This window comes from Panthera tigris, chromosome B2 (genome assembly GCF_018350195.1).
Source record: "Panthera tigris isolate Pti1 chromosome B2, P.tigris_Pti1_mat1.1, whole genome shotgun sequence".
Classification (NCBI taxonomy): domain Eukaryota; kingdom Metazoa; phylum Chordata; class Mammalia; order Carnivora; family Felidae; genus Panthera; species Panthera tigris.
The window spans coordinates 43,621,001-43,645,832 of NC_056664.1; the positions used below are offsets into that span (position 1 = coordinate 43,621,001).

The window sequence follows — 24,832 nt, forward strand, 5'->3', positions numbered from 1 at the left end:
TGACAGCATAGAGCTATACAGCTTACTTGGGATTCTCTCTCTCTCTGCCCCCCTTCCTCACTCTCTCTCTCTCCCTCTCAAAAAAAAAAAAAAAAAAAAAAAAGATTAAAGAAGAGGAGTCAGTCTTTTTTAATCCTTGAATATGGGCTCCAACCAGACCTTGTCAGGTTTGTGACTCCTATGCATACTTGGGTGTGGTTTTAAGTCACGGGGTTACCGCTCTCCTGGCTTATTCACATTTTGTCAGCCTCCCAGCTCTCGTTCTAAAATGAGGGAGCCTTTGCCCTCGGTTAGGGGTCTTTCAGGCAAAGTGAACTGGAGAGGACTCATTTAGGGGGACGGAGAGGGACACCCTTCAACTGGAGAGGACTCACTTAGGGCGACAGGGGGGACACCCTTCCCGGCGCTCTCCTTAGGAGGCATATCCTGTTCCCAGGGGTATCCACCCTTGGAGTTGGACTTTGTGGAGCGGTTTTGAGATTGGTAGCCCTCTGGGGTTGAAAAGAGGGTCCTAGGCTCTGGATTGATGCGGCTCCGCTGAACATCTGCCTCCTCAAAGCTAACGCCGTGCTTTTTCTAGTTCCAACACGGACCCACCCCGGCCCGTCATCAGCTTCGGAAATAAGCAGCTCATTACTTTTCAGGAGTCAAGGTCTCCTCCAGGAATTCCTCAATCTTATTGACGTCCGTCTTCACGTCCCCGTTGAAAGTCAGGAAGGGCGGATGCGTGCCAGGGGCCAGGTTGTGCAGGTCGGCTGGCTTTCTGCAGAGAGATCGAGATTCAGGAGGTGGCTTACATCAGGGCGCCTCACCTTCGGGGCAACCTGCAACTTGTCAATGACACTCCCTGGGCCGTCCAGCCTTTCTGTGGGCAGAACAGACGTGTGGTGGGGGGTGTAGGGCAAGGGAGGGTGGAGACAGCTCTGAAGGGATGTGGTGTGACCGCGAGTCTGTCCGGTGGAAGTCACGAGAGTAAGTCAAGATGAAGGAACTGAGTCCTACCGAAAAATCAGAAAGGAATGGCAGGTGGCTGTCTAAATGAGCGCCAAGATGTTAAACCCAGGGCAGAGGCTGGGCTTTACTTTCAAACGTTCCTTCACCACTCAGCTTAACAAAAATGCACTGTACAGAATCCCAAGCTTTAGCATTTTAAAAATTAATGGATCCAATCACACTTTTATGCTAAGAAAGATCTTCTGCACCGTTAAGGGTATGGGCCACAGGAGAGAAAGTGGCCTTGGGCTGGCCCGGGGGCCCTGATGGTGCCAAGGGCGTGTTTCCATGCTTCCACCAGCTGGTGGAAATGCAAGTGAGGGAGGAGGACCGGTCGATGCAGGGGTGGTGGGTGGGGTGGGCATGAGACAAGGAAACAGTAAGGGAGGGGAGGGACAACAAAAGACACTTCCCTGCGCAGGGCTGAACATCCGAGTCACCCCAAATGCTCCCGCAGAGCACACAACACTTGTGGGAGTCGGGAGTGGAAAACACGAGAGGGAAGAACAGAAGAAAAGTACACAAGGGCGAAGAGGAGTCTGTAATGAAACAAATTCCTGGCGGGCGTAATCAGTTTGGGAGGGGACGGGAAGAATTTCAATTAGGGTGCTACTCCCATATCATTGCCCAAACACACATCCTCTCCAGCTGCATTGTGTGACACTTGGAACTCCTTAAGGCGGCTGCGACCAGAAGTATTTTTAAAATCTCATCTACTTGGTCCCTTTGTTTACTGGGTGCGTGTCCCTCATCTGGACAATGAGAGGACATTCTTTACCTGCTCCTCCTGTTCTCCAGAGCTGACACAGGCAGAAAATGCTTGGGTTCCTCAGTTGGGAGGGGAAATCTATACCCATTGTATTTGTCAGCCACTACCTCTCGTGGCTTAAGGATACAGAAACCGGGGAGCCTGGGTGGCTCAGGGGGTTGAGCGTCCAACCTTGGCTCAGGTCATGATCTTGCGGTTTGTGAGTTCGAGCCCCGCGTCAGACTCTGTGCTGACAGCTTGGAGCCTGGAGCCTGCTTCGGATTCTGTGTCTCCCTCTCTCTCTGCCCCTCCCCTGCTCATGCTCTGTCTCTCTCTCTCTCTCTCTCTCTCTCTCTCTCTCTCAAAAGTAAATAAACATTAAAAAAAAATTTTAAAAGACACAGAAATTATTTTTTTTCCTGTGACTCGAGAGAACGATGGCCCCTGGAGTCTGGCATCGCTGAGGAGTGCTGCCTATAGCTGTCAGTGTTCAGGTGGACTTGGCCAGTGACCTGCTGGTCAGTTACGGTCCTCTGTCTTTGTTGACCCTCTTCAGCATTTATGGATGACACTCAACATTAGCATTTAATTCCATGTCACCAAGTCTAATTTATGGCCTATTTAATATAGATCAGCCCTCTTTTTCTGACTGCATCATCAGTTCCACAAGGGAAGGAATGATGCTAAGAACAGTCTGTGGGTGTCGCTCCTGATACGAGCCAGGCACAATAGTGGATGTAAATGCTTTCCATGGCTTGCCTCACTACATCCTCACAGTTACCCTATACAAGGCAGTGCTCTTATCCCTATTGTACAGATGAGGAAACGGAAGCTCAGAGAAATGAAGGGCCTTGTTCAAGGTCACTCAGCCGATAACTGGTGGTGCCAGGACAAGAAAGTAATATTCACCGTATCATACATTTAAAAGGTCCTTAACTCTTTGCTATATATATGTTTTCTTTCTTTGTCTCTTGTTTCTTTCCTTTTTTTTTTTTGCAGTAAGAAAGTTTCTGTATCTTTTGGACTGGAGTTCTGATATTGCCTGGCCTACCTCAGTGGGTGTTGGCAGGGTCAGATAACAGATATGAGACAGCAATATAAGCATCTGAGGAATGCTTGAGGTGGCTTCCTTTCCCATTCTGATCCCCAGCCAAACCTGCAAGGGCACTTTCGCAGATGATAATCCGGGGGAGGGGGGCTGAACACCAGTCTGTCCATTCAGGAAGGCGGGAGAGCCTCCAGAAGGCCGAGGAAACATCCTAGCCAGGGGCTGGAGGCCAGAGGGGACGGGGCAAAAGGCAGTCCAACCTGACAGAGATGGAGAGGCCACCGAGAGAAGCATCAGGAAACAACGTTGGGAAGGGCCGAAGATTAGACAGAGAGCTGCAGCTACATTTATTCCGCAGATGATGGGAAGGATCAGAAGGTTTTCTGAGTGGGGGAGCCCCATGATTAAAGAACTATTTGGGGAAGAATAAGATTTGGATAATATAAAGGATGGATCAGAAAAAAAGAGAACCCAGAAGGGAGAAGTCCGGTTGGATGAACAAAGAAACAGTCGGGCTGGCAGTGGTGGGACCTGAACCACTGCTTTGGGCTTTGGGAGCAGATGAGAAGGCCCTAAGGTGAACAACAGCACAGAGGGACAATGCCCTGCCTTTGGCAACTGATTGACAATGGAGGTGGCAAAAGAAGGGAGCTGGAAACTCTCCAGTGCTTAGACAACAGAAGAACCCAGGAATTCAGGAGGGGAGCCCAACTCAAAGGAGGAACGACAGATAACAATTTTTGACACATAGATTTTATTTATTTATTTATCTTTTAATGTTCGTTTATTTTTGAGAGAAAGAGAGAGTGCTTGAGCAGGGGAGGGCCTGAGACAGAGAGAGAGAGAGAGAGAGAGAGAGAGAGGGAAAATATGAAGCAGGCTCCACGCTGTCAGCACACAGCCTGACATGGGGCTCGATCTCACAAACCTGAGCCGAAGTTGGATGCTCAAGCGACTAAGCCGCCCAGGCGCCCCTCAGTTTTAAAGTGATAATAGAAAGTGCAAATGGAAATATCTCTAGATATTTCTAGATGGCAGGGTTCTGGGTATAGAATAATTTACACAAAGGCAACATGGAGAATATGCTAAACTGGCCAGGGAAGAAGGCAGAGGTGGATGATAAACGCTCAGAGAGTGAGCCTTGAGCTCACTGATAGGACAGGCGGAAGACAGGAAACAGGATGTAAGACTGAAATGCGTGTGGCTCCAGATAGTGAATGATGCCTGGTATTTTTAACAACCATTAAAACTGCACGAGTGACTCTCCGTCCCACCCTATGGTCCAGAAGGCTCACACTAAGGAATTCTAAAACTGGGGACAAAGCAGAGGAAATGGTCAGATCCCAACACCCCCTGGAAATTCAGCCTCTTACACCTGAAGTCCCGCTAGGGTCCCCCAGGATGGGGCACTAACACTGCTGGAATGGTTGACTCCTGGATTTTTAGATATGCTGTCCGCTCACAGCTGCACATCCAATATCCATTCCTTCCTTCTTGCTACTCAAATCTTGTTAATTTGGGCAGAGAAATGTTCAGTCCCCGGTGTCTCTCCTGTAAGTGGGGAGGGTCCTGAGACACGGTCTGGCCAATGAGGTGTGAGCAGGAGGCTGCTGGGAGCCATGGGCAAGCTTCCCCCCACTCCCCCAGAGAAAGATCTCTGGTCCTGCAGCCAAAGGTACCCCTCATTAATACAGCATTTTTTACCTTTTCAGATCTACGGTGGTGACGTTGAACACAACGCCTTTCAGCCACAGGATCATAAACAGACGCTGAGAGAAGGGACAGTTGCCAATGCTTTCCCCATCGATTCCGGCCTAGAAAGAAGAGAACCAGAGTCTTGAATCAGCATGTACATGTTAGCAAGAAGGAATATACAGAGAATTTACTAAAGCCATGACCAGTCTAACGTCAAAGGGCAGTTGCCTTATCTTACTGTTGTCTTCCTAATATCTTTGCAGGGCAATGCCTGGCACGCGGTAAGGACTCAATCAATACAGACTGAACTGAATTTGAGCTCCCAGTATGGCAAGTATGTACTCATAAATTTCTGAAACCATAGAACCATCTCAGGGTAAAGGGAGACCTTCAACATCACATAGTCTAATATAAATGATGTTAGACCACCAACTTCTGTCCCCCCAAGTCATCATCTAGTTTATGTTTGAATATCTCCACTCACCAACAATTTATATCTCTCAAAGGAGTCCATTCTGAGGGTACTTCTAACAATGAGAAATACTTTTCCTTGGCTATACCGAACCCAACTATGTTCCTCCCTGGTTTACTCTGTTCTATCCTTTGGTCGTTGCTCCATGGTATGTCATGAGAACAAATACCTCAGACTTTAACCCATCTCTTTATATCCAGACAGCAGACTCAAGATTTTAATCAATAACGCCCTTAGTACTGGTTCTTTACCTCAGTGTCAAGAAGCCATTTGCTTGTTAAACTATTCTTTTACTCAATAACTGTATATTGGCTCTCAATTATGTGCAAGGCACTGGAGAAAATTACACAGGAGATTAAAAAATGCATGTGGTCAAGGAGCTTATGGCCTTCTGTGGAGTTGGCTGGTGGATAAGGCAGGAACACATATACAGTAAAACCTTGGATGGCAAGTAACCTGTGAGTATGTTCTGCAAGACGAGCAAACATTTCTAATACATTTTAACTTGATAAATGAGTGATGTCTTGCCATACGAGTAGTACGTGATGCTGAACGTCACATGATCACAACTGAGCCCGTGGTTCTCTCTGTCTCTTTCTCTCGTTGCAGGATTGTGGGTGATCGGCTCCCAGGCTCGGATGCTCAGTCTCAGGCCAGCGTGTGGCAGAAAATCAGTGATGTTTCAGAACGTTGGAAGGTGCCCCCAACTGGCACTAGTGTATGTTTTGTCACTTTAAAGCACCTATGCACGGTTCTTTGCGTTTCTACACAAGAGGAAGCTCAGGAATGGTTTGCTTCATTGTAGGTCAGGCTGCCTGCAGATATAGCCCCTTTCCTCTGCTGCCTGATTGCCAGTTACATTAAATACAGTATATGACAAGTGTTTATTAATACTGTATTGTAGTCTATATCCAAGTGAGCGTATACAATGGCCCCCATGCAGAAAAAGATTCCATTGAGCAGTGATTCCATTAGTGATAGTGAAAGACGTCCTACACAGTAACCCTCCTCTCTCTTATCTCCCTCACACCCGCCAGGAAGGTTTTCAAAGGAAAGCGCAGGTCAATTTGTTTATTTTTCTTTATATTTGGTATTTTCTTTATTATTTTGTATTATATTACAGTATTGTAATCGTTTTTATACGAATATTTTTGGGTTGTGGAACCAATCATCTGAGTTTCCATTATTTCTTATGGGGAAGTTTGCTTTGATATACAAGGGTGTTTCTGGAACGAATTAGGCTCGCAAACCAAGGTTTTACTGTATAATGATAATAACAGCATTACTGAGTGTTTGCATAATTCTGCTCACTAGATGTCCCTTTCTCAGTACCTTCCTCAAAATAAAGTGGCTTTTTTGTTTTTGTTTTTTAATCAACTGAAAGGCAAGTTTCGCTTTATTTCTAAGCGGGCTACAGAGACGTGAATTTTATAAGGAATTCATTTTCAGCACATCCATGAACAAACAAAAAGGTCGGGAGCCGATCCCTGTGTGATTCATTTCCACCGAGTGGTTTATGGGCCCCTGACATGGTGCCTAGAGGGGGAATCACCCACTCACTCTAGTTTGTTAGCAGCTGCCTTGGAAACGTCGGCCCCAAGAGGTGGCTGGAGTGCCTTCCTCCAAGGACAGGGAGGGCCAGGGGAGTGAAGGCCCCCAGGCTTCCCGGCAAAGCTGCAAACAATCCAAAGGTCCCGGGATGGGGGCTTATTAAGACTTTTTTCTAAGGGAGGGAGAAAAAAAATGCACTCCCAAAATGCAACGCGAATTTTCCCCTTTGAGGTCTGTTCAGCTGTGGCATTTGGGTGGGGAGGGGGTGACGCTGTCTTTCATACATGAGAGCCTAATTGTGTGCTTATTTCTGCCTCGCAAACTGCTCCCAGCAGAGGCTCAGGTTTATCGCGGAAAACTGGCGCCTTTGACGGTGTTGGTTGTAGGTAATTGCTATGAAATTACAGTTATTTTACCTCTCTCTTAACGACACCAAAAGCCCCATCCCTATTCAGTTCTCACTTTTCCTTGGTGCTGGAAACGGACCCACTCCCGAGCAGCTGAGACACCATGGGCTCCGTTATTCAAAATCTGAAAGGTGGGAGGGCACAGCGTGGGCGCCACACCTACCCACAGAGCTAAAGTTACCGATAAAGCCACACTCCGACAGGCAACGGTGAATTTAATAACAGCTTGGTTTGCTAACTTGCGTTTATGATGTCAGCCCCCTAAGACCTTCCCAGGAAGCACTCACTCAACAGGTACCTGGTTCCTGGTCCTTTAAGACATCCTGACAAAGGAACTGTTCCCTAGGGCCCGTTACACTATAAGCGACAAGAATTAAAAAACAAATCCAAAAGTCATATCCATATACTGTCACCTGTTTTATCTCTGGTGGGAGTGGGGAGGGGCAATGACAGGGAATCGAAGGAGGAACCAGTAAAATATTGGAACTCTTATTGGCTGGACAGAAAACTCATGTAATGGTAACAACTGATGTCTGTGTTGTCGGGCACTGTTCGAAATGCTTCACATATAATATTAATTCACTTATTGCTCATGAGAAGCCTATGTAGTGGGATATTATCACCCTTTTGCAAGATGTGGAAACTGAGGCACAGAGAGAGGAAATAACTGGCCTAAGGGTTCCTGGATTGAACCCAGGCCATCTGGCTCCAGATGCAGGGCTCCTGCCGCCATGCCTGTGGTCCAGTCTGAAGACCCAAACAAGGTTAACAGGGTGGCCCCAGGTCACAGAGCTGCAGGTGACAGTGCTCAGGCTGTACGCACGCACCCCGCCCTTCAGTCCGCGTGCACGCAGCTGTGCTGGAGGGTGCACAGGGTCTTGGCCTTCGCAGATCCCCCCATTTTCACTATTGTCCTAAACTAGGATACTAGGCCCGGTAAATGAAAACTGCCAAAGGAGCAATAAACACAACATGGGAGGATTCTCAGCTTCCTCTTTCGTTTTCTTTTTTTTCCTCTCTTTTCTTCTCCTTTCTTGTGGGAAGAACACCGAACACAAGATCTAGCCCCTAAGACATCCAGTGGACAATACATTACTGTTGACTACAGGCACGGCGTTGCACTACAGGCACGGCGTTGACTACAGGCACGGCGTTGCACAATGAGTTCCAGAGCTCATTGATCTTGTTCACCTGAAACTTTATTCCCGTTGAATAGCACCTCCTCGTCTCCCACTCCCCCACCCCGGGCCCTGACAACCGCAGCTCCTCGCTTTGATTCGATGATGTTTACCATTTTCGTGACCTCACAGGAACGAAATCATGCAGTAGGTGTCTTTCTGTGATTGACTTAACTCACTTAGCCTTATGTCCTTGAGATTCCTCCCTGGTGTCGAGTTTTCTGAACTTCCTTCTATTTCAAGGCCTCTTAAAATAGACTTTATGCAAGTTCTTAGCCCGTGTTTCAATCCGGGTATTTGTCTTTGTTGTTGTTATTGTTGTTGTTTCTGTTTTCCTACTGAGTTGTTCAGCTTCTCCCTTTCCTCCTTGGCAGCTCACCAGTTATGCGGCCCAGATAAACCGTGGTTAAACTCATGGGTTAAATGAAGGGAACTTGTGGCAACCACTCAAAACACAAACAGGGAACAGCCAGGTGAAACTCAATGGGACTCCAGGCCTTGAAAAGTGTGAGGGAAAATGTGATGGATGGCCCAAAGAGGCTCTGAACAATGAGGGCAGAGGGCAGGCACAAAAGCAGTGTAGTAAGTTAAATAATGCCTCCCCCCCCACCGCCCCACACACACACACACTGAACCTGTGTCCTTCCAAAACCTGTAAGTGTGACCTTATTTGGAGATAGGGTCTCTACAAGAGGAAATTAAGCTAAGATGAGGTCATATTGGATTAGGGCGGACTCTAAATATGACTTATGTTCTTATAACAAGAGAACAGTTTGGCCACAAGATATGCAAGGGAAGACTTCATGTGAAGACAGAGGTAGAAATTGGAGTCCCTCATCTACATCTGGCAACCAAGGATTGCCAGAAACACCAGAAGCTAGAAGAGATGAGGAAGAGAATCCTTCCCTAGAGCCTTTGGAGAGCATGTGACCTTGCTGACACCTCGATTTCAAACCTCTAGCCTCCAGAAGAATTTCTGTGTGTGAAAAGCCACCCAGTTTACGGTAATTTGTTATGAAAGCCTAGGAAACCAGTGCAAGCCAGAAAGTGTCAGGAGAACAGGGTACCACTGACGGCAACCTTCCCAAGTTCACAATTCTGCTTTGAATTTTTTTTAAATGTCTTATTGATTTTTGAGAGAGACAGAGAGAGAGGGAGACACAGAATCCGGAGCAGGCTCCAGGTTCTGAGCTGTCAGCACAGAGGCCAACACGGGGCTCGAATTCACAAACTGTGAGATCATGACCAGAGCCTAAGTCGGACACCTAACCGACTGAGCTACCCAGGCACCCCTCACAATTCTGCTTTGCCATGAGCCTAGTGCACATGCACAAAATCACCAGCCAACTATGACCCCAAAGTACTTCCTATTTCCTATAGTGAATGTATTTACTATAAGTTACACTCTACTATATTATATGCTATATATAATAGAACTTACATAATACATAATATCGCATAAGATAATAACCGTACAATGTAATTATGTAGGTTGTATGAATATACATTATGTTATGTGCCAGGTAAGTCATATTATATACTATGAGATATTGCCTTTCATATAGTCTCTCCCTGTAAATGGTGAGCTTGGGTCCTCCCAAAACATGGGCCATGTTTTATTTACTTTGTCCTCAGCAACAAGAAGTGGCTGCATGTTGAGGGGAGGGTGGTACTACTCCCTTTTTATGGCTTGAGTAGCTCAAAATTCTGATGTTGGAACTCTGAAGAGTGTCCTGAGAAAGAAGTTTGGGCTGTATAACACACTATAGCAGGAGATAATTGTTCTAAACCCATCTCTGCCTCTAATTTGCTGTGTGACCTTGAGTAATGCAGCCACCCTCCTCTCCGCCTTCACCATCGCACTCACAAATTCCTATAGTTTTAAAAATTCAAGTGACTAGTGGAGATTTATTGAAGATAGCAATTCTCAAACATTGTGGTCTCAGAACTCTTTTTAAAATAATTTTTTAAATACTTCTATATTTTTGAGAGAGACAGAGGGTGAGTGGGGGAGGGGCAGAGAGAGAGGGAGACACAGAATCCAAGGCAAGCTCCCAGGTTCTGAGCTGTCAGCACAGAGCCCCACACAGGGCTTGAACTCACGAGTCTTGAGACCATGACCTGAGCCGAAGTCAAATGCTTAACCAACTGAGCCACCCAGGTGCCCCAATGATCTCAGAACTCTTAGATGCTTTTAAAGATTGTTGAGAATCCCAAAGAGCTTTTATATTTACTGTATTATAAATGAAAGCTAAAAAATATTTTAAATACTTATTGATTAAACATAACAGTAATAATAAGAAACATACTGTATGTTAAAATAAATGACATATTTTAATATAAAGGAAGTATTTTTTAAGAAAAGAAATTGAGTGAGAAGAGCAGCATTGTTTTATATTTTTGCAAAATCTTTCATGTCTGACTTAATAGAAGCTAGCTTCTGCAATCTTTTGTTTTTGGTTGAAGTATAAAATGAAAATCTGGTCTCACTCAGATATGTAGTTGGAGACAGGAGGAGTAATCTAATAGCTTTTTCAGATAATTGTGGGCATTTTTCTTTAATGCCATACCGAAACTCGAGTGATAGTTTCTTAAAACCGAGTTGATAGGTGGAATTTGAAACCCTATCAATGAAGTTCTTCTGTTCCACTAAACCCCATTCATCTGTCTCGCACTATGAATGGATCTTTCAACCATGAATGATTTTTTAACATCACAAATTCGTCATTTGGAAAATAGCATTTCACCGAGTTATGCGGATCTTCCAAATGCTGATACGTTTCATCACACAATGTCAAAATATTTCATTCAGTAATATCACCACTGAGCTCATCGGAGAAGTTTAAGAGAAGTGGTCAAGTGCGTGGTAGCAGGTTATCTGTTTTCCAGTAGTCTAGTGTTCTCTCGAAAGCTTGTGTTTTATCACTGGCAAGAAATACTGTCAGTTGTTATCCTCGAAATGACAGGCTCATTTCATTGATTTTCCAGAGAACGTCTGGGAAACACCAAGCCTGAGGAGCCACAGTTTGTCTGCCACTGGCTCTTTCGAGTAAAATCTCTGTTCCGTGAGAGAAGCGGCTGGTTCGGTTCACAACTCAATCACGAAAGTGCTATTCCTTGGAGGACCGTTGTGCTTCGGCACGCAGCCCAACAGCTTTATGTGCATTTCCCATTTCATCAGCCAGAACGTTTAAAAGACATGTACCCAAGGGTTGAGACTTTATTACGTTATATACTTTTTACTGCTTCATCAAGGACATTCATAAATGAGACTCTTTTTTTTTTCTGCACCCACGTGACTCCTAACACTGTTTGTACCACTGCCTTGATTTTTGCTCAAGCACTAGTAGCTTTTACTCATGAAATTTCAACCTCAGGGAGAAATTCTGTTACTTTGAAAATAGTTGTGACCTCCCAGAATCCCCGAAAGAGCCTCAACGACCCCAAGAGGCCACAAACAACGTTTGAGAATTGCTGATTTAAGAACCCCCACGGACAGACCAGGTACATAGAGCTTTGTCTCCAGACAAAGAAGCAGCTGGTAATTGTCCAAAAGTCATGTGAGGGCACCAAGGTCCAAAAGAGGGAATGATTTTCCAGAGAGGTTCCAAGAAGGAATGGCAGGAAATGGATAAGTGACATTTAAGCTTGACAGACCCTGTATCATTGATCAGTTTATTGTCTCTCAGCTCCGAATGCGCCCGTAGGAAATGGACTCACTGAGCCTCTCACAGAGATGTGAGGTTTACAATAGCCAGAAGGCTTCTTACCCCCGCTAATGCCTGGTTCCCGCGGTCGCCTGTGACACCACTGCTGACCACATTCTGCCACTCGAGCTCTGGACAGTGGCCGGTTGCTTGCCCAAGCAACTCCAGACCGGTTCTGGCCTGGCCAAACCAGTGAGCTTCTACGCATTTTGCTGGGCTGACTGTAACTTCTCCACTGAGATTTGAACCCCTTCCTTGGCTATTCTCCTTCAGCTCCAGAATTCTCATGTCTGTTATGCTTACTCTCTTATCACGGTTAATACTTTTTGTGAACCTTCCCCTGTTTCAACTACTCTGTGGTTTCTCTCTCCTGACTGGGCCCAGCCTCCTACAGATGCTTAAATGTCTGATACTTCAAAATGCAAGATTTTTAGGCTCTTTGATTCATTTAAAACCCAACAAGGTTGGGGGGCCTGGGTGACTCAGTCGAGGAAGTGCCCGACTCTTGATTTCAGCTCAGGTCACGATCTCACAGTTCCTGAGACTGAGCCCCACGTCGGGTTCCACGCTGACAGCACGATGCCCACTGGGGATTCTCTCTCTCCCTCTCTCTCTCTGCCCCTCCCCTGCTCTCTCTCTCTCTCAAAATAAATAAATACACATTAAAAAAATACTTTCATTAAAAATAAAAAGTAGTATAGAAATACTAGAAGACAGAAACCTCCATTTTCTGCAGAAAGTTAACTGATGGCACATTTCAATTTTTTGTTGCTTTAGCCCATAAAAACTGTCCTCAGAGACTCAAATAATCAGGCAATTTTCTCAAGTTTAGAGATAAAAAATTCTACAATAATAGAGCCAGAACTGATCTCAGGGACAATATGGTCTAGCTCTTTCTTCCTGGTCAGGAAACAGGTCCAGAAAGGTTAAACAACTTGCCTATGGTTGCACAGTCTGGTCCCATGACAGGATCAGGGATAATTCCTGATTTCTGATTTATAGCTTTCTGCTATGCTAGGCTGATTGTTATCTTATGGGAAAGAGTGTCAAGGTGACAAAGGCCACAGGAAGAGAACTTTCTTTGAATACAGAATGACTCATCTATAGAGCACTAAATGGATTCACATTACATGAAAGAGAAAGAATTTTTCTTTATAATGACAATATTTGGAGCTGCCCACTTTTTCCTTATTAGTGTAGGTCAGGTAGTATTCCTTATTAGGACTATTTTTTAAATACCAAATGGTGTGTAATAATTAGTAAGCCCGCTGCTAGCAGGGATGGGACTTGGTGGTTTGTGGTCCACTTGAACACAGGGAGTTCTGCCCTTGAAGAAACAACATCCCTTTTCTCAGCAGACACTTAGGGCCTCACTCCCTGGGGTCACTCGGGCATTTTTCATTCGGTAAACACAGAGGTAACAAGTACACATTTGAGGCTTCAGACACCGTCAGCATTTATGTAAAGTGGATTAGAAAGGCTGAACCAGCACTATGCAGGTAACCTGAAGAATTCCAAGTGTATGAGTCAGGATTGCCTAGATAGAGCCTACAGGATGTATGTGTGTGTATGTGTGTGTGTATGGGTGTAGATAGATAGATATATAGAGATATCAAGATAGATAGAGACAGAGACAGAGACAGAGATAGAGACAGAGATATTTATTTTAAGGGACTGGCTCACATGATTGTGGAGGCTCAGTGAGTCCATAACCTCATGGAGTAGGTCATCAGATTGGAGACTCAGGGAAGAGTTGCAGGTTCAGTCCAAAGGCAGTCTGCTGGTAGAATTTCCTCTTCCTCAGAGGGGGTCAGTCTTTCTATTATGGCCTTTAACTAATTGGATGAGTCCCACACACTGTAGAAAGTAATCTGTTTTACTCCAAGTCCACTAATTTAAATGTTAGTCTCATCCCAAATACACCTGCAGCACAGAAATATCTAGAATAATGTTGGACGAAATATTGACACATAAAATTAACCACCACACCAGGCAACTGCAAAATTATTACCTGAGACAGCAATCCAATGTCTGTCACCAACACCTTAGCTCGCCAGATGGTTTTATAAAACAACTCAATATAGCTATGTAAATATCCCCTCCCAAAGGCCCTTGTGGGTGCGATACCAGAAGGCTGCTCTGTTAAGCGTCTGACTAAGAGAGCAGGGGCCGATGGTGCCCGTGACCCTGAGTAATTGGTCTGGTCTGTTAGTGGCTTCAGGCCCAAAGACGCCTACAACCTTTTGTGTTGCATACTGTTGCTGTGCTCGCGGCCTCTTGGGAGTGTCCTTCAGCTTTTCTTGGGCTTTATCTGCACTGAGTCTATATACACCTTGGGGTTCTTCCACATACTCTGGGAAAGAGCTGCCTTTTCCAACCCAACACCAGTGCCCCTCCTCTCGGCCCCTTCTTCCCACTCCTACGTGGCTTTTTATGTCTATTCTTTCATGTCCATGCTGTTTGGATAAACGAATGGGTCTCTTTTAAACCTCTTGCCTGTCCTGCTTCCACTTCACACCCTCTTTTAAATGATTCTCTCTCAATCACTTTCGGGGCCTAAGCAATGCGTTTTTGTTTTTGTTGTCTTTTCTTTGTAACTTACTCCTACTTGACTTTTCTCTTGTAGTTAGAACTTTTGCTTATCCCTGCTTCTTAAAAGTCAAGATGGCTCAGCCTCCCTGTCACTGGGTGCCCCCCGGCCTGCTGGGCTGGCTTCATGGACAGGCTTCCCGTGCAGGTGCACGAGGCCCCAGGCTCAGAAGGCCTCGAACGTGGCTTAATGTGGTGCTGTTGCTGTCGGTTCTGCATTTGACCCTCCTGCTCCCTGGCTGACAACCTCCTCTTCCTGACCTTTGCCCTCTCAGCTAACAGCTCTTAGGGGTGACGCCCTCGAGAACTCCTCTACTCCCAAGAACATGATTATCCTCCCTAAGTCAGCAGTGCTCTGGCTCTCTGACCTATAAACACGCCATTTACCCTGTGAGCTTAAAAGAAAAAAAAAAAACAAACACAAGAAGCAAAAAGAAATGCAAAGAAAGAAAGAAGAAAAGAGAAAATGTTGAAAGGCTATAGGGCCCACTTGGCTGCATTCTTCTTTGTGAACTCCACCCCCTATGCTATCTAGAATTTGCCTCTTTACAATTGAAGTTTTCCAGTTTTTAGATACCTGAGGGGTTTTTGTAATTTTATTAGTAAAAGTCAGGTAGTATTCTTTGTTATTCATATTTTTAATACCAAATGATCTCCCTTTCTAGTAAGATAGTTGATAAATCTTTCATTAGCATGAATGGGACTTGGCGATTTGTTTCATTCATTCATTCAGTTAAATTTATGAAGCCCTGGGAACCCAAAAGGTGCTCAAGAAATATAAATTTGGCGGTCTTAGTACATCGTCCAAGTTACTGTATTGGGCTTCAGGAGACAGAACGGTGCTCCTATCACAAACCTGCGCCAAGTTTTGGGGGGGCCCCCCACATCCAAACCTCTGCCTCTAAGTTAGGCTCTGTCTGATCTAATAGCCCCAGGTATAATATTTAACAACTAAATGCCATTACACTAGAAGCAAGCTTGCGTCCTTGACTTCACAGAGTTCTGTAGTACAGTAGAAAGGCCATGGTGTAGAGCCAGGCAGACGTGAGTTCAAATTCCAGCCGTGATATCAAGCAGCTGTACGTGGCAGGTTTTATTTCCCAAAGTGGCTACAGCAGTATTTCTAGTTCCAAATATTCTCCAGAGGTGGAGTCTATATTTGCCTTCTTCTTGAAATTGGCTGGGCCTTTATGGCTGCCTAGATGAATTGTACAATGTCAAATTGTATGACTTCTCGAGACCAGGTCATACAAGGTAATACAGATTGTTCCCAGCACTCCCTCTCTCCTTTGGGATGCCTGTCCTGGGAACCCTTGTCATGAGGAAGGCCAGAGCACAGGAAGAGGCTTTGTGTAGTGTTCCAGCTAAGTCCTCGGCTGACAGGTGGCACCACCCATCAGACGCACAAATGAGCGAGACTTCAGATGATTCCAGCCCCCGGTCTTTGAGCTGTCCCAAATGACACCTAGTGCAGTAAAATGCGTTATCCCTACCACCCCCTGGCCGAACTGCCACGTTCAGGGACAAAATTAATGTTTTGATCGCTTACAGCCACTAAGTTTTGGAGTGGTATGTTAGCCAGCAGATAACACATACACGCTTAACCTCAGGTTCTTTATCTGCAAATTGGGGGTAGAAATATTTACGTTGCAAGGTTGTTATACAACGGAGTGGTAGTACGTATAAAACCCATGATATCTGCTTTATAAATTTACAGCTATAGTCATTATGACCACAGAAGACAAATATTTAGGAAGAGCTAATTAAACATCCCTGTTTGTGAAATGCTATGCCCTGGTACAGAGTCAGGAGACCTCTCTTTGATGGCACAACAATTCAGCATTACGTTGGTGTTCAGGGTTTTGTGTGTGAAGCAATACGTTCGGTAGAGAAAGAAAACACAGGAAGAACCATGATCGCTGTCCACTGGCTGGAAAAGTGTCCCTAAATGAGGACAGTCTCCCACTGACCATGAGGGAGACAGGGAAAGCGATGTATGTTTGGTTAACTGTAGGTATGATCATAGGCACATGCGTGTCTATTCTCTATAAGGTCACTGAGTTTCTCTGCAGAGCTACATTCTTCAACACAACTGTTTTCAGGTCATTCAGGTGCCAAAGACAAGAACTCCAGGGAGGTGGATGGATGAAGGTGAGGGTCAGGTTGTGGCAGATTGCTGGTGATTTTCTGTTGAAGCCCAGTGGAAGCCTGTGCGCCCTCTCGTTATCCGGGAACCTCTGCCCTAAATATTTACAGGATCATCGTGCTGTGTTCTTCAGCCTTGTCTATGCTTGAACCCCAATGCTTGAGTCGGGCAAGCCAAAAACTGGAATTCTTCCACGTCAGAAATGTACGAAAGCCCAGGAAACCAAAGAGCGATACAAATCTACAGCCTCAAATAAACAGAATTCCTTCCCACATGGGTTTAATTTGAAGAAGATGCCTTCTTGCTTAAGCCTACCCCAGAGTATACCAGTCCTAACGGAGAAAGCATGCTTTCCACTCAATTAGGCCACTGTCAAAATTTTGCTTTCCTCCCTCGACACACTTTTATTTATTATTTAAGATGCTAGAGAAACTGCTTCCAGCTTTTGACCAAGGATCCATTTCCCCTACATTCATGAAATGAACCTGCAACTCCTATAACCTTTATACCAAACCAGGATATCCTGACATTGAGTTGGGCTTCTTCCACAACCGTTGGTGCTTGGGCTCCTGTGACAGCGACGACCGTCCCTCCGTTACTATTCGTCCTGCCCTCTGCTTTGGCTGTCTGAATGTGGAGTTTTCAATACCGCATCTTGATTATCACAAGCGGGTCTGGGAAGACTTTAGAGATATCAGAAAATCTGTCATCCCGCCTCTCAGTTGGGCTCAATAACGCTCATCCACCCTAACCTCCCAAATATGGCAGATTAAAAGCTTATGCCACTAACAGCAAATCTGAGTCATGAAATTTATTACATAGGTTCACCTAAATCTGGGACCCTGTGGAATTTTTTTTTTTTTGCAAAATTCATATGTTATAATAGGTCAGCAAAGTAGGTTTACAGAACTTGAAAAATCTAATGCTCATTTAAAAATGCATGCCCAGGGGCACCTGGGGGGCTCAATCGGTTAAGTGTCTGACTTCGGCTCAGGTCATGATCTCACGGTTCATGAGTTCAAGCCCCGCATCGGGCTCTGTGCAGACAGCTCAGAGCCTGGAGCCTGCTTCAGATTCTGTGTCTCCCTCTCTCTGCCTCTACCCTGCTCATACTCTGTCTTTCTCTCTAAAGTAAATAAATGTTAAAAAAATTTTTTTAATGCCCCACTCTCAAATATTCTGATTTAACATTGAATTCTTTTTTCTTTTTTCAATGTTCAACCAGTCCGGGCGACCTCTGACCTAGTGGTGCTCACGGTTGGGGCTATACAATAGAATCAGTGGAGGAATGTGCTAAACAAGAAAATTGACAAAAAGAGGTCCCCAGGCCCACTCCAAACACACCAAGTCAGAGTCTCAGGGAGATGGCAGGTGCCTCCTTACTCTTTTTGTTCCCTATTTCCTTGGTACTCCTGCACTGGAGAAGCCTTCAGGTCCCAGCCCTCCTCCTCCCACCCCACTCCTACTAATGCTCCCTCCACGGTCAGCACTTGCATAAGGCCTATAAGAAGGGCGCCATTTTGAGCCATTCAGGGAATGGAGAACACACTTTGGATGCAGACATCTGGAGAACCTCAAGTCAACACAGCCACAATGCCAGGAGCCTCCCTTGTCAGCTAATGTCTTTATGGTTGCACCTCCACACAAGATTGCTCTTGATGTCTGCAGGCCGGTCCTCCCTGATGGTGACAGACAGCCCTGTGATCAGGCCCACGTACTCACATGGTCATATGTGCTCAACCATGTCTCCTCTTCCCATGCACTATCCTCTAGCCCGCATACAACTCTGCTTCTTCTACAGGTGGGACCCCCCCCCCCACCCCATAAAGTCCTAGTCCTTTCCTGACTGTGTGGAGCACCAGGAGGCTTTAGCCACACCCTGAGCCATATGCAGTCACCTGACCACTTGGGCAAGGTGGAAGACAAACATCTTCACTGAAGGCCTGCTCGGTGCGGAGCCTGGGAGTTTGATGATGAATGAGAACCAGTCCCTCTCCTTGGAAAGCTGGCCCGCGTTGAGGCACCAAGAGGTAAGGAGATGACGTCTGGGTCATAAGCGAAGTGCAATAATGACAGAGGTAGATTGGGAACATGAAGGAGGCCACAGGAGAATCAGGGAAGGTCTTAGGGCGGCAGTGATCCTTGACGTGAGCCTAAAGGTAGGAGGATTTACTCAAGCAAAGCAGTGGGTGAGGACATGGGGAGCAGAACTGACTGCATACGCACAGGTCTGGAGGCTCGATTACACAATGTCGGGTGTGCAGGCAACTGCAAGCAGGTGGCCTTGTCCTTTGTGCTGTATCAGGGGAACCCCCCCCCCCCCAGGAATTCTCCTTTCTTCCTTCAGTCTGAGGATGCCTGCCCAATCACAGGCAAGGCCACAAACCAGTCAAAAGCCTATCTTCTGGGCGTCCCTGTATCCCTTGGGTCTGTTATTCCTGCCATCACCGGTCCCTAACCCCTTCAGCCATACATGACCAACATGGCATCTTCCCTACTTCCATTTCTTAAAGCCCACTCTGAAAGCATTGAAATTTAAGTGTGAATTCTTGATAACTATGTAGCATTGATTGTGGACCAGATATAAGCAGAAGGTATAGAGCTCTAATGGTGAGGTTCCAGGCATCAAGCAGGTGAGTGAGGATCTGGGAAAGAAGGAAGATGGGCAACAGCAGCCTCCCGGAGTCTTGAAACCAGACACATGGGCTTTTTCCTATTAAATCCTATGTGAGATCTGGTCAATTCTTACCTCTGCTACTTACAAGGGCAGAGCATCCGTAATGGGTGCTCAGGCCAAAGGGAAGCCCTTCTTGTTACGGAGCTGCTTTGGTTTCCATTTAAAAATCTCTATTTAACAATAATTCAGCCCTGGCTGGAAAGGCAAGACTCAAAAACAAAAACAGCACATTCTTTTTTAATTAATTTGGAAGTGGGGGAGACTACAGGAATGTTTAACTTCACCTTTGATATGAGTGCTATGCATTTGGGATCGCTACTTGTGGTAAGACCCTAGCCAGGATATTTGCAGGTTGTCTGGGTGAATTGAGTTCCTTGGGTAGCCCTTTAAGCAAAAGACAAGAGTGGAATAACAAGCAGAAGATTAGAAGTCCTGTGTTCCTGGGGCGCCCGGGGGGCTCAGTCTGATGGGCGTCCAACTTCGGCTCAGGTCATGATCTCACATGAGATTGAGCCCTGTGTCGGGCTCCGTGCTGACAGTTCAGGGCCTGGAAGCTGCTTCAGATTCTGTGTCTCCCCCTCTCTCTGCCCCTCTCCCACTTGCACTTTCTATCTCTCAAAATAAATAAACTTAAAAAACAAAACAAAAAGGCGTGTGTTCCAGACCTAGTTTGGGCACAAGTAACTGTGTGATCTTGTGCAAGTAATTTCCCCCTCTTCCTGAGCCTTAGCTTTGTTATTTATAAAGTGGATAAATTAGAAAAGACGATCTCAAAAGACACTCTAAAATACTGCCAAAGTGTGGGTTGGGGAAGAAAAATAGCACTGAATCTTACAGCTGAATCTAAGAATTCCACTGGCTGAATAGAAACTCCGTGATCCAGCATGGCCCTAGGCTCCCAGACCACACTGGCTCCTGGCACGGGCTCCCTAAACGTTTGCTGAGAAGATGGAACTTTCGGGCTGGCCCTCTACCCTGAACAGCAGGCAAGTGGACGTCCGGGGGACAGTGGGCATCACTGCAATACGAAGGGGAAATCAAGACACAAAGTGAGAACCACCCCTAACCACCTTCATGGGTCCTTCAAGGCTTTGCCTTCCCACAGTGTTCCTCTAACAGCTTTCCACGTTATTCTCAGCACATTACTTCAGAAAGCCATTGAAGAGGCTTTCCTGTTGGAAGGCTGCCCCACCCTCACCCCCACCCAGATCCCTCAAGCCTCACCCAACTCCCTCATTTCTCAGACGAGGCCAACTGAGGTCCAGAAAGCGCAAGTGACTTATCTGAGACGCGACTGGAGGGGTGGAGTCTTCAGTAGGAGCGGAGAGGGTTGAAATCTCGGTCAAAACCATCCACCGTAAGTAATTCAGATGCACTCACAGGAGCTATGAGAACTGAATCCTTCCAGAATTCATCTCTAGAAGTGTTCCTGTGAGCCCCTGCTCACCTGTCATCACCTGTCTCTTAAAACAGCAAGATACTGAAGTGGCAGGAAGAAAAATCCTGCTGATCGCAGGATACAGATTCAAACCAAGGTTTATTCCACTTTAAGGTGAAGGATTCACTCAGAGTAAAGACAGGAAGCCAGACGCACACGGAAGGTCCTGAGCCCCCAGCGGGAGTAGCCCCCAGGGGAGAAGCTCTATTGCTAAATCCCCACCTCCCCTCGTCCCTCCTCCCCCATGGGGTGGCTGGGAGGATTCAGAGAGATTACACACGCGAAACGGGGGCACCGTACCCATCAGAGAGCAAGCCCTAGACCCATCAGCTGCCCTCACTCTCACTCCGCCCTCTGGGCCCGTCCCTCCTTCCTCTGGCTCACCAGCCCCAACCAGAACGCTAAAAGTCACAGTCTGGAGAAACTCTTCCAGGCAATAGGGAGAGGTTCCCACCAGCCGGCGCCTCCTATCACATAAGCCCACCCATCTCCTTTCTTTCAAGGTCGTACAGAATTTACCGTGAAGATTGTAGTCCTGGATGATTATTTCTTCCGATTTTAAAAACAGCCTCCCAGCTACAGACATAGAAGCTGAGCCAGCTTTTGTGTCAAGGAGACCCACGTTCGTCTTCCCTGCGTTGCAAAAACTCAATCTGACCTCGCTCCTGGCTGAGTTGTACGTTCAAGCTCAGCCCGAGCTATAATCGAAAAGGAGTCTGTCTTTTGTGATCCCCTAGGCCCAAAGGGGAAATGAAAAGCTTTTCCAAATGTCAGGCTAAGGCAGGAAATGTTCTATTTATTGTACTCCCGTTAAAAAATAAATAAATAAACTCACCCTAGTAATTATACCACACACACAACAGTCCAAGCCATCACCCAGGAAGCCATAACCTGAGATGAAGTCTGTGTTTCTATTCGGAAAAGGAATGTTTCCAAGACCTACAGCATTTTCTTTCATAAATTCTACAGTTACCGGAGACAGATTTCCCACCCTGCCTTCTGTCTGGCCAGTGGCGGTCAGAAAACCTGCGTGTCCTGCAAGACAAATGTGCCCTTGAGCAAGTGATTGCCTCGAGGTAGCCTTCCGCATCCTTGCCTATAAAAATGAAGGGGTTGGGCGCCTGGGTGGCTCAGTCCGTTCGGCGTCTGACTTTGGCTCGGATCATGATCTCACAGTCTGTGAGTTCGAGCCCCACATTGGGCTCTGTGCTGACAGCTCGGAGCCTGGAGCCTGCTTCGGCTTCTGTGTCTCCCTCTCTCTGCCTCTACCCTGCTCATGCTCTGTCTCTCTCTGTCTCAAAAATAAATTAAAAAACATTTTTAAAAAATTTTAAAAAATAAATAAGTAAATAAATAAAAATGAAAGGGTGACTGGATAACGTCCAACTCTGCTCGTGCTCACTCAGGCAGCAGTATTATTTGGGCACACAAAAAGTTGGAAATGGCCCATGCCTGTGAGGAACTGTCATGTAAATTCTCCACTTCATGCCTCCGAGGGACAACCCGAAGTGGCCTTTATAAAGATACACAACTACTCCCAGGTGACTCCAAAATAAGTGAGGTGTAGGAATTGTTCTGCACTATTGGGTCCTTTCTGGAAGCCTCAGAATTTGGCATAATGCTCTTGGGGTACTAAAGCTCACAAGCACCAAAAAACCTTACTATTGCTTCTGCATCATTATACTGGGATCCACAGAAAGGACCCCTCAAATCAGCCACTTGGTGTATCAGAAGATGGGACGTCGTGTTCCCAGCTCTCACAGAACTTGCTCCTTCCATAGGTTTGGAGTAGAAGGTTATGTAACATAGGTTTAAGTCAATAGTCACGAAAGTACATCTTCTGTATCTCTGTTTAGTTTGAAGGTACCCAATAAGGTAGATGCACGCGGTTGTTAAAAATTGTACCATGGGGACGCCTGGGTGGCTCAGTCGGTTAGGCGTCCGGCTTGGGCTCAGGTCATGATCTCACGGCTCGTGAGTTCAAGCCCTGCATTGGGCTCTGTGCTGACAGCTCAGAGCCTGGAGCTTGCTTCAACTCTGTGTCTCCCTCTCTCTCTGCCCCTACCCAGCTCGTGCTGTCTGTCATAAATGAATTAATGTTAAAAAACTTTTTTAAAAAAATTGTACCGTGGCCCTGCCCTCTAGACCAATCCTCAACCATATCCACCACTGTAAGCCAGGACAAGCCATTCACAATAGCTTCCCTTCATTTGCAAGCTCTACCTAAGGAAGGAAGCTCACTATTGTTGGGCTGTGTTTAGAATGGATGATGCAAAGCCCTGACCTTCAACAATAGCAGATAGATTTCTGAGTTCTATCAAATGTTCAGGATCAGCCCCTTCAAATTATCTTTTGATGGAGGCTCAGGAAGGGCCAAGATGTTTCCATTTGTGCTTCATCTCTCACCCATTGGAAGAGAATGCCAGAAGCGTGATGCAGAAAATTCTGAGGCCTCAACTGGGATCAGTGGGACAGAATGTCAGTGCCATTTGGTGATTACATGTTTTATTTATAAAGCCACCCTTAGATGGGATTCTGCAGACACTTCTCCACAGACAGCAGAGGACTGCTGCAGAGGGACACTAGGACAAAGCTAAAATGAGAAGCTTAATTTCCCCCCTCTGTTCTCCCAATTAGCTCTTATCAGATCTTTTTTTAAACGGGATTCTTCTACTAAGTCCTAAAACAGACCCTGTTTTAGTTTTCTCTTCTCAGTCTTGTGATAAGTGCAGGGCCAGACACGGTCATTCTAATTGTTCAAAATGTAGTTAGTTTCCATGCAAATACCACAGCCTGGGGGAAAGACCTCAGGGCTGAGGAGAAACAAGGCCTTTGAAACAAATGTACTAGAAGTGGAGTGTTAATCATCCAGGACTTTAGTCTAGTGCATCTACAGTTACCTAACTAGCTTTGAGCAAAGGCCTTTCTTCTCTCAATCCCGTCTGTGGTGGGGAAGGCAGAGTGGCTTGAATTAGTCTCAAAGCTCTGCTCCTCCTCTGTCACTGGGAGTAACAACAGCTTCCCAGGTGCTTCCCAAGTTCTCTGTGAGGCTCAAATGGGGGAATGCACACGCAGGTGCTCTGGGAGAGTGAGGCACAATAATAACACCGCAAGCCCAACAGGAGATTGACATTATCGCTGGTGAACCATGCCCAGTCCACATAGGAAAATGGAACATGAGCCCATTCCCCAATCAAGTCCCATTATGAGCGTTTTATCTCTCCCCAGGATTCCCAGCCATGGCCCTAAAACAGTTCTCCTGATGGGAGGAAATTGTAGGCTGTCTATGCCTTGCTACTCAAAGTAGCCTACAGACCAGCAACATCAGGTTCCTCAGAATGTAGGTCCTGGGTGGAAACTATATCCTCAGGCCTTACCCCAGGCCTCCTGAATCACAATGTTGCACTTTTAACGATCTCTAGGCCATTTCTCCCTATTGGTATTTAAGAAGACTAGTATTCAGAACCTTTGGAAGACAAAGGCCCGCCTATGGCAACAATGCAAATACCTTCATGACCTATGCCCAAGTCCACGATATCCAGCTTTTTTTTCTTTTAAAGAGTACATCTTTGCACATCTGGATTTCACATTGCTCCTATTTAAAAAAAAAAAAAAAAAATCTCTACTCCCACACATGGTAATCTGGCCCTCCCGTGTTCTAAAACTGTTAGTGAATCTCAGCCAAATTTCCATAACTCGCGCAGGGGTGGGGCCTGCTTGCAAATAACAATGGCAGCCTGGTGCTGAAAGTGAACGCTGAGGCTGAAACTAGAGCCAGGATTAAATTATTTATTGAAATTCCATGATGTGGCTTGTCCAGGAGGAGCCCGGCGGAGCCTAGAGTCATCGAATGTATCCATCCTGTGCCGGGCCCCAACCTCTGCCCCCTGAAGTCACCTGCCTCTTTGCCCAGGAAACCACGGGACCCTGGCCTGACAGGTTAGGTTATGGCAACCTGACATGCTGTCGGCAGTGAATGGGGGTCCTACAGGCTGCAGACCAAGTGCTCCCAGGGCCCATCACTGTGCGGTAAGGCAGCTGGGCAGGCTACCTGCCCGCACCCCCCAGAGCATAGAAAGCCTGCGTAGAAAACTGCAAAAATACAAGAAAGGCAATATGTTGCAGCTAACCCCTAAGAAAGAAAGAAAGAAAGAAAGAAAGAAAGAAAGAAAGAAAGAAGAAA

At 46.1% G+C, this 24,832-nt stretch overlaps 1 protein-coding gene across 3 annotated transcripts in view; it reads right to left on the minus strand.

Moving 5' to 3' along the window:
- The window catches only part of CLIC5 (chloride intracellular channel 5), a 103,392-nt gene that overhangs the window by 44,035 nt on the left and 34,525 nt on the right, over positions 1 to 24,832 (minus strand). For 2 of the 3 annotated variants that reach the window (XM_042986491.1, XM_042986489.1), the window contains exons 2-3: positions 4,494 to 4,603; positions 638 to 763 (exon numbers count right to left, since the gene is read on the minus strand). In XM_042986491.1, the coding sequence (XP_042842425.1) occupies positions 638 to 763; positions 4,494 to 4,549 (182 nt within the window). In that variant the 5' untranslated portion in view covers positions 4,550 to 4,603. Of the gene's footprint in view, positions 1 to 637; positions 764 to 4,203; positions 4,341 to 4,493; positions 4,604 to 24,832 lie in introns of those variants that run through there. The other variant, XM_042986490.1, reaches the window with a different exon arrangement.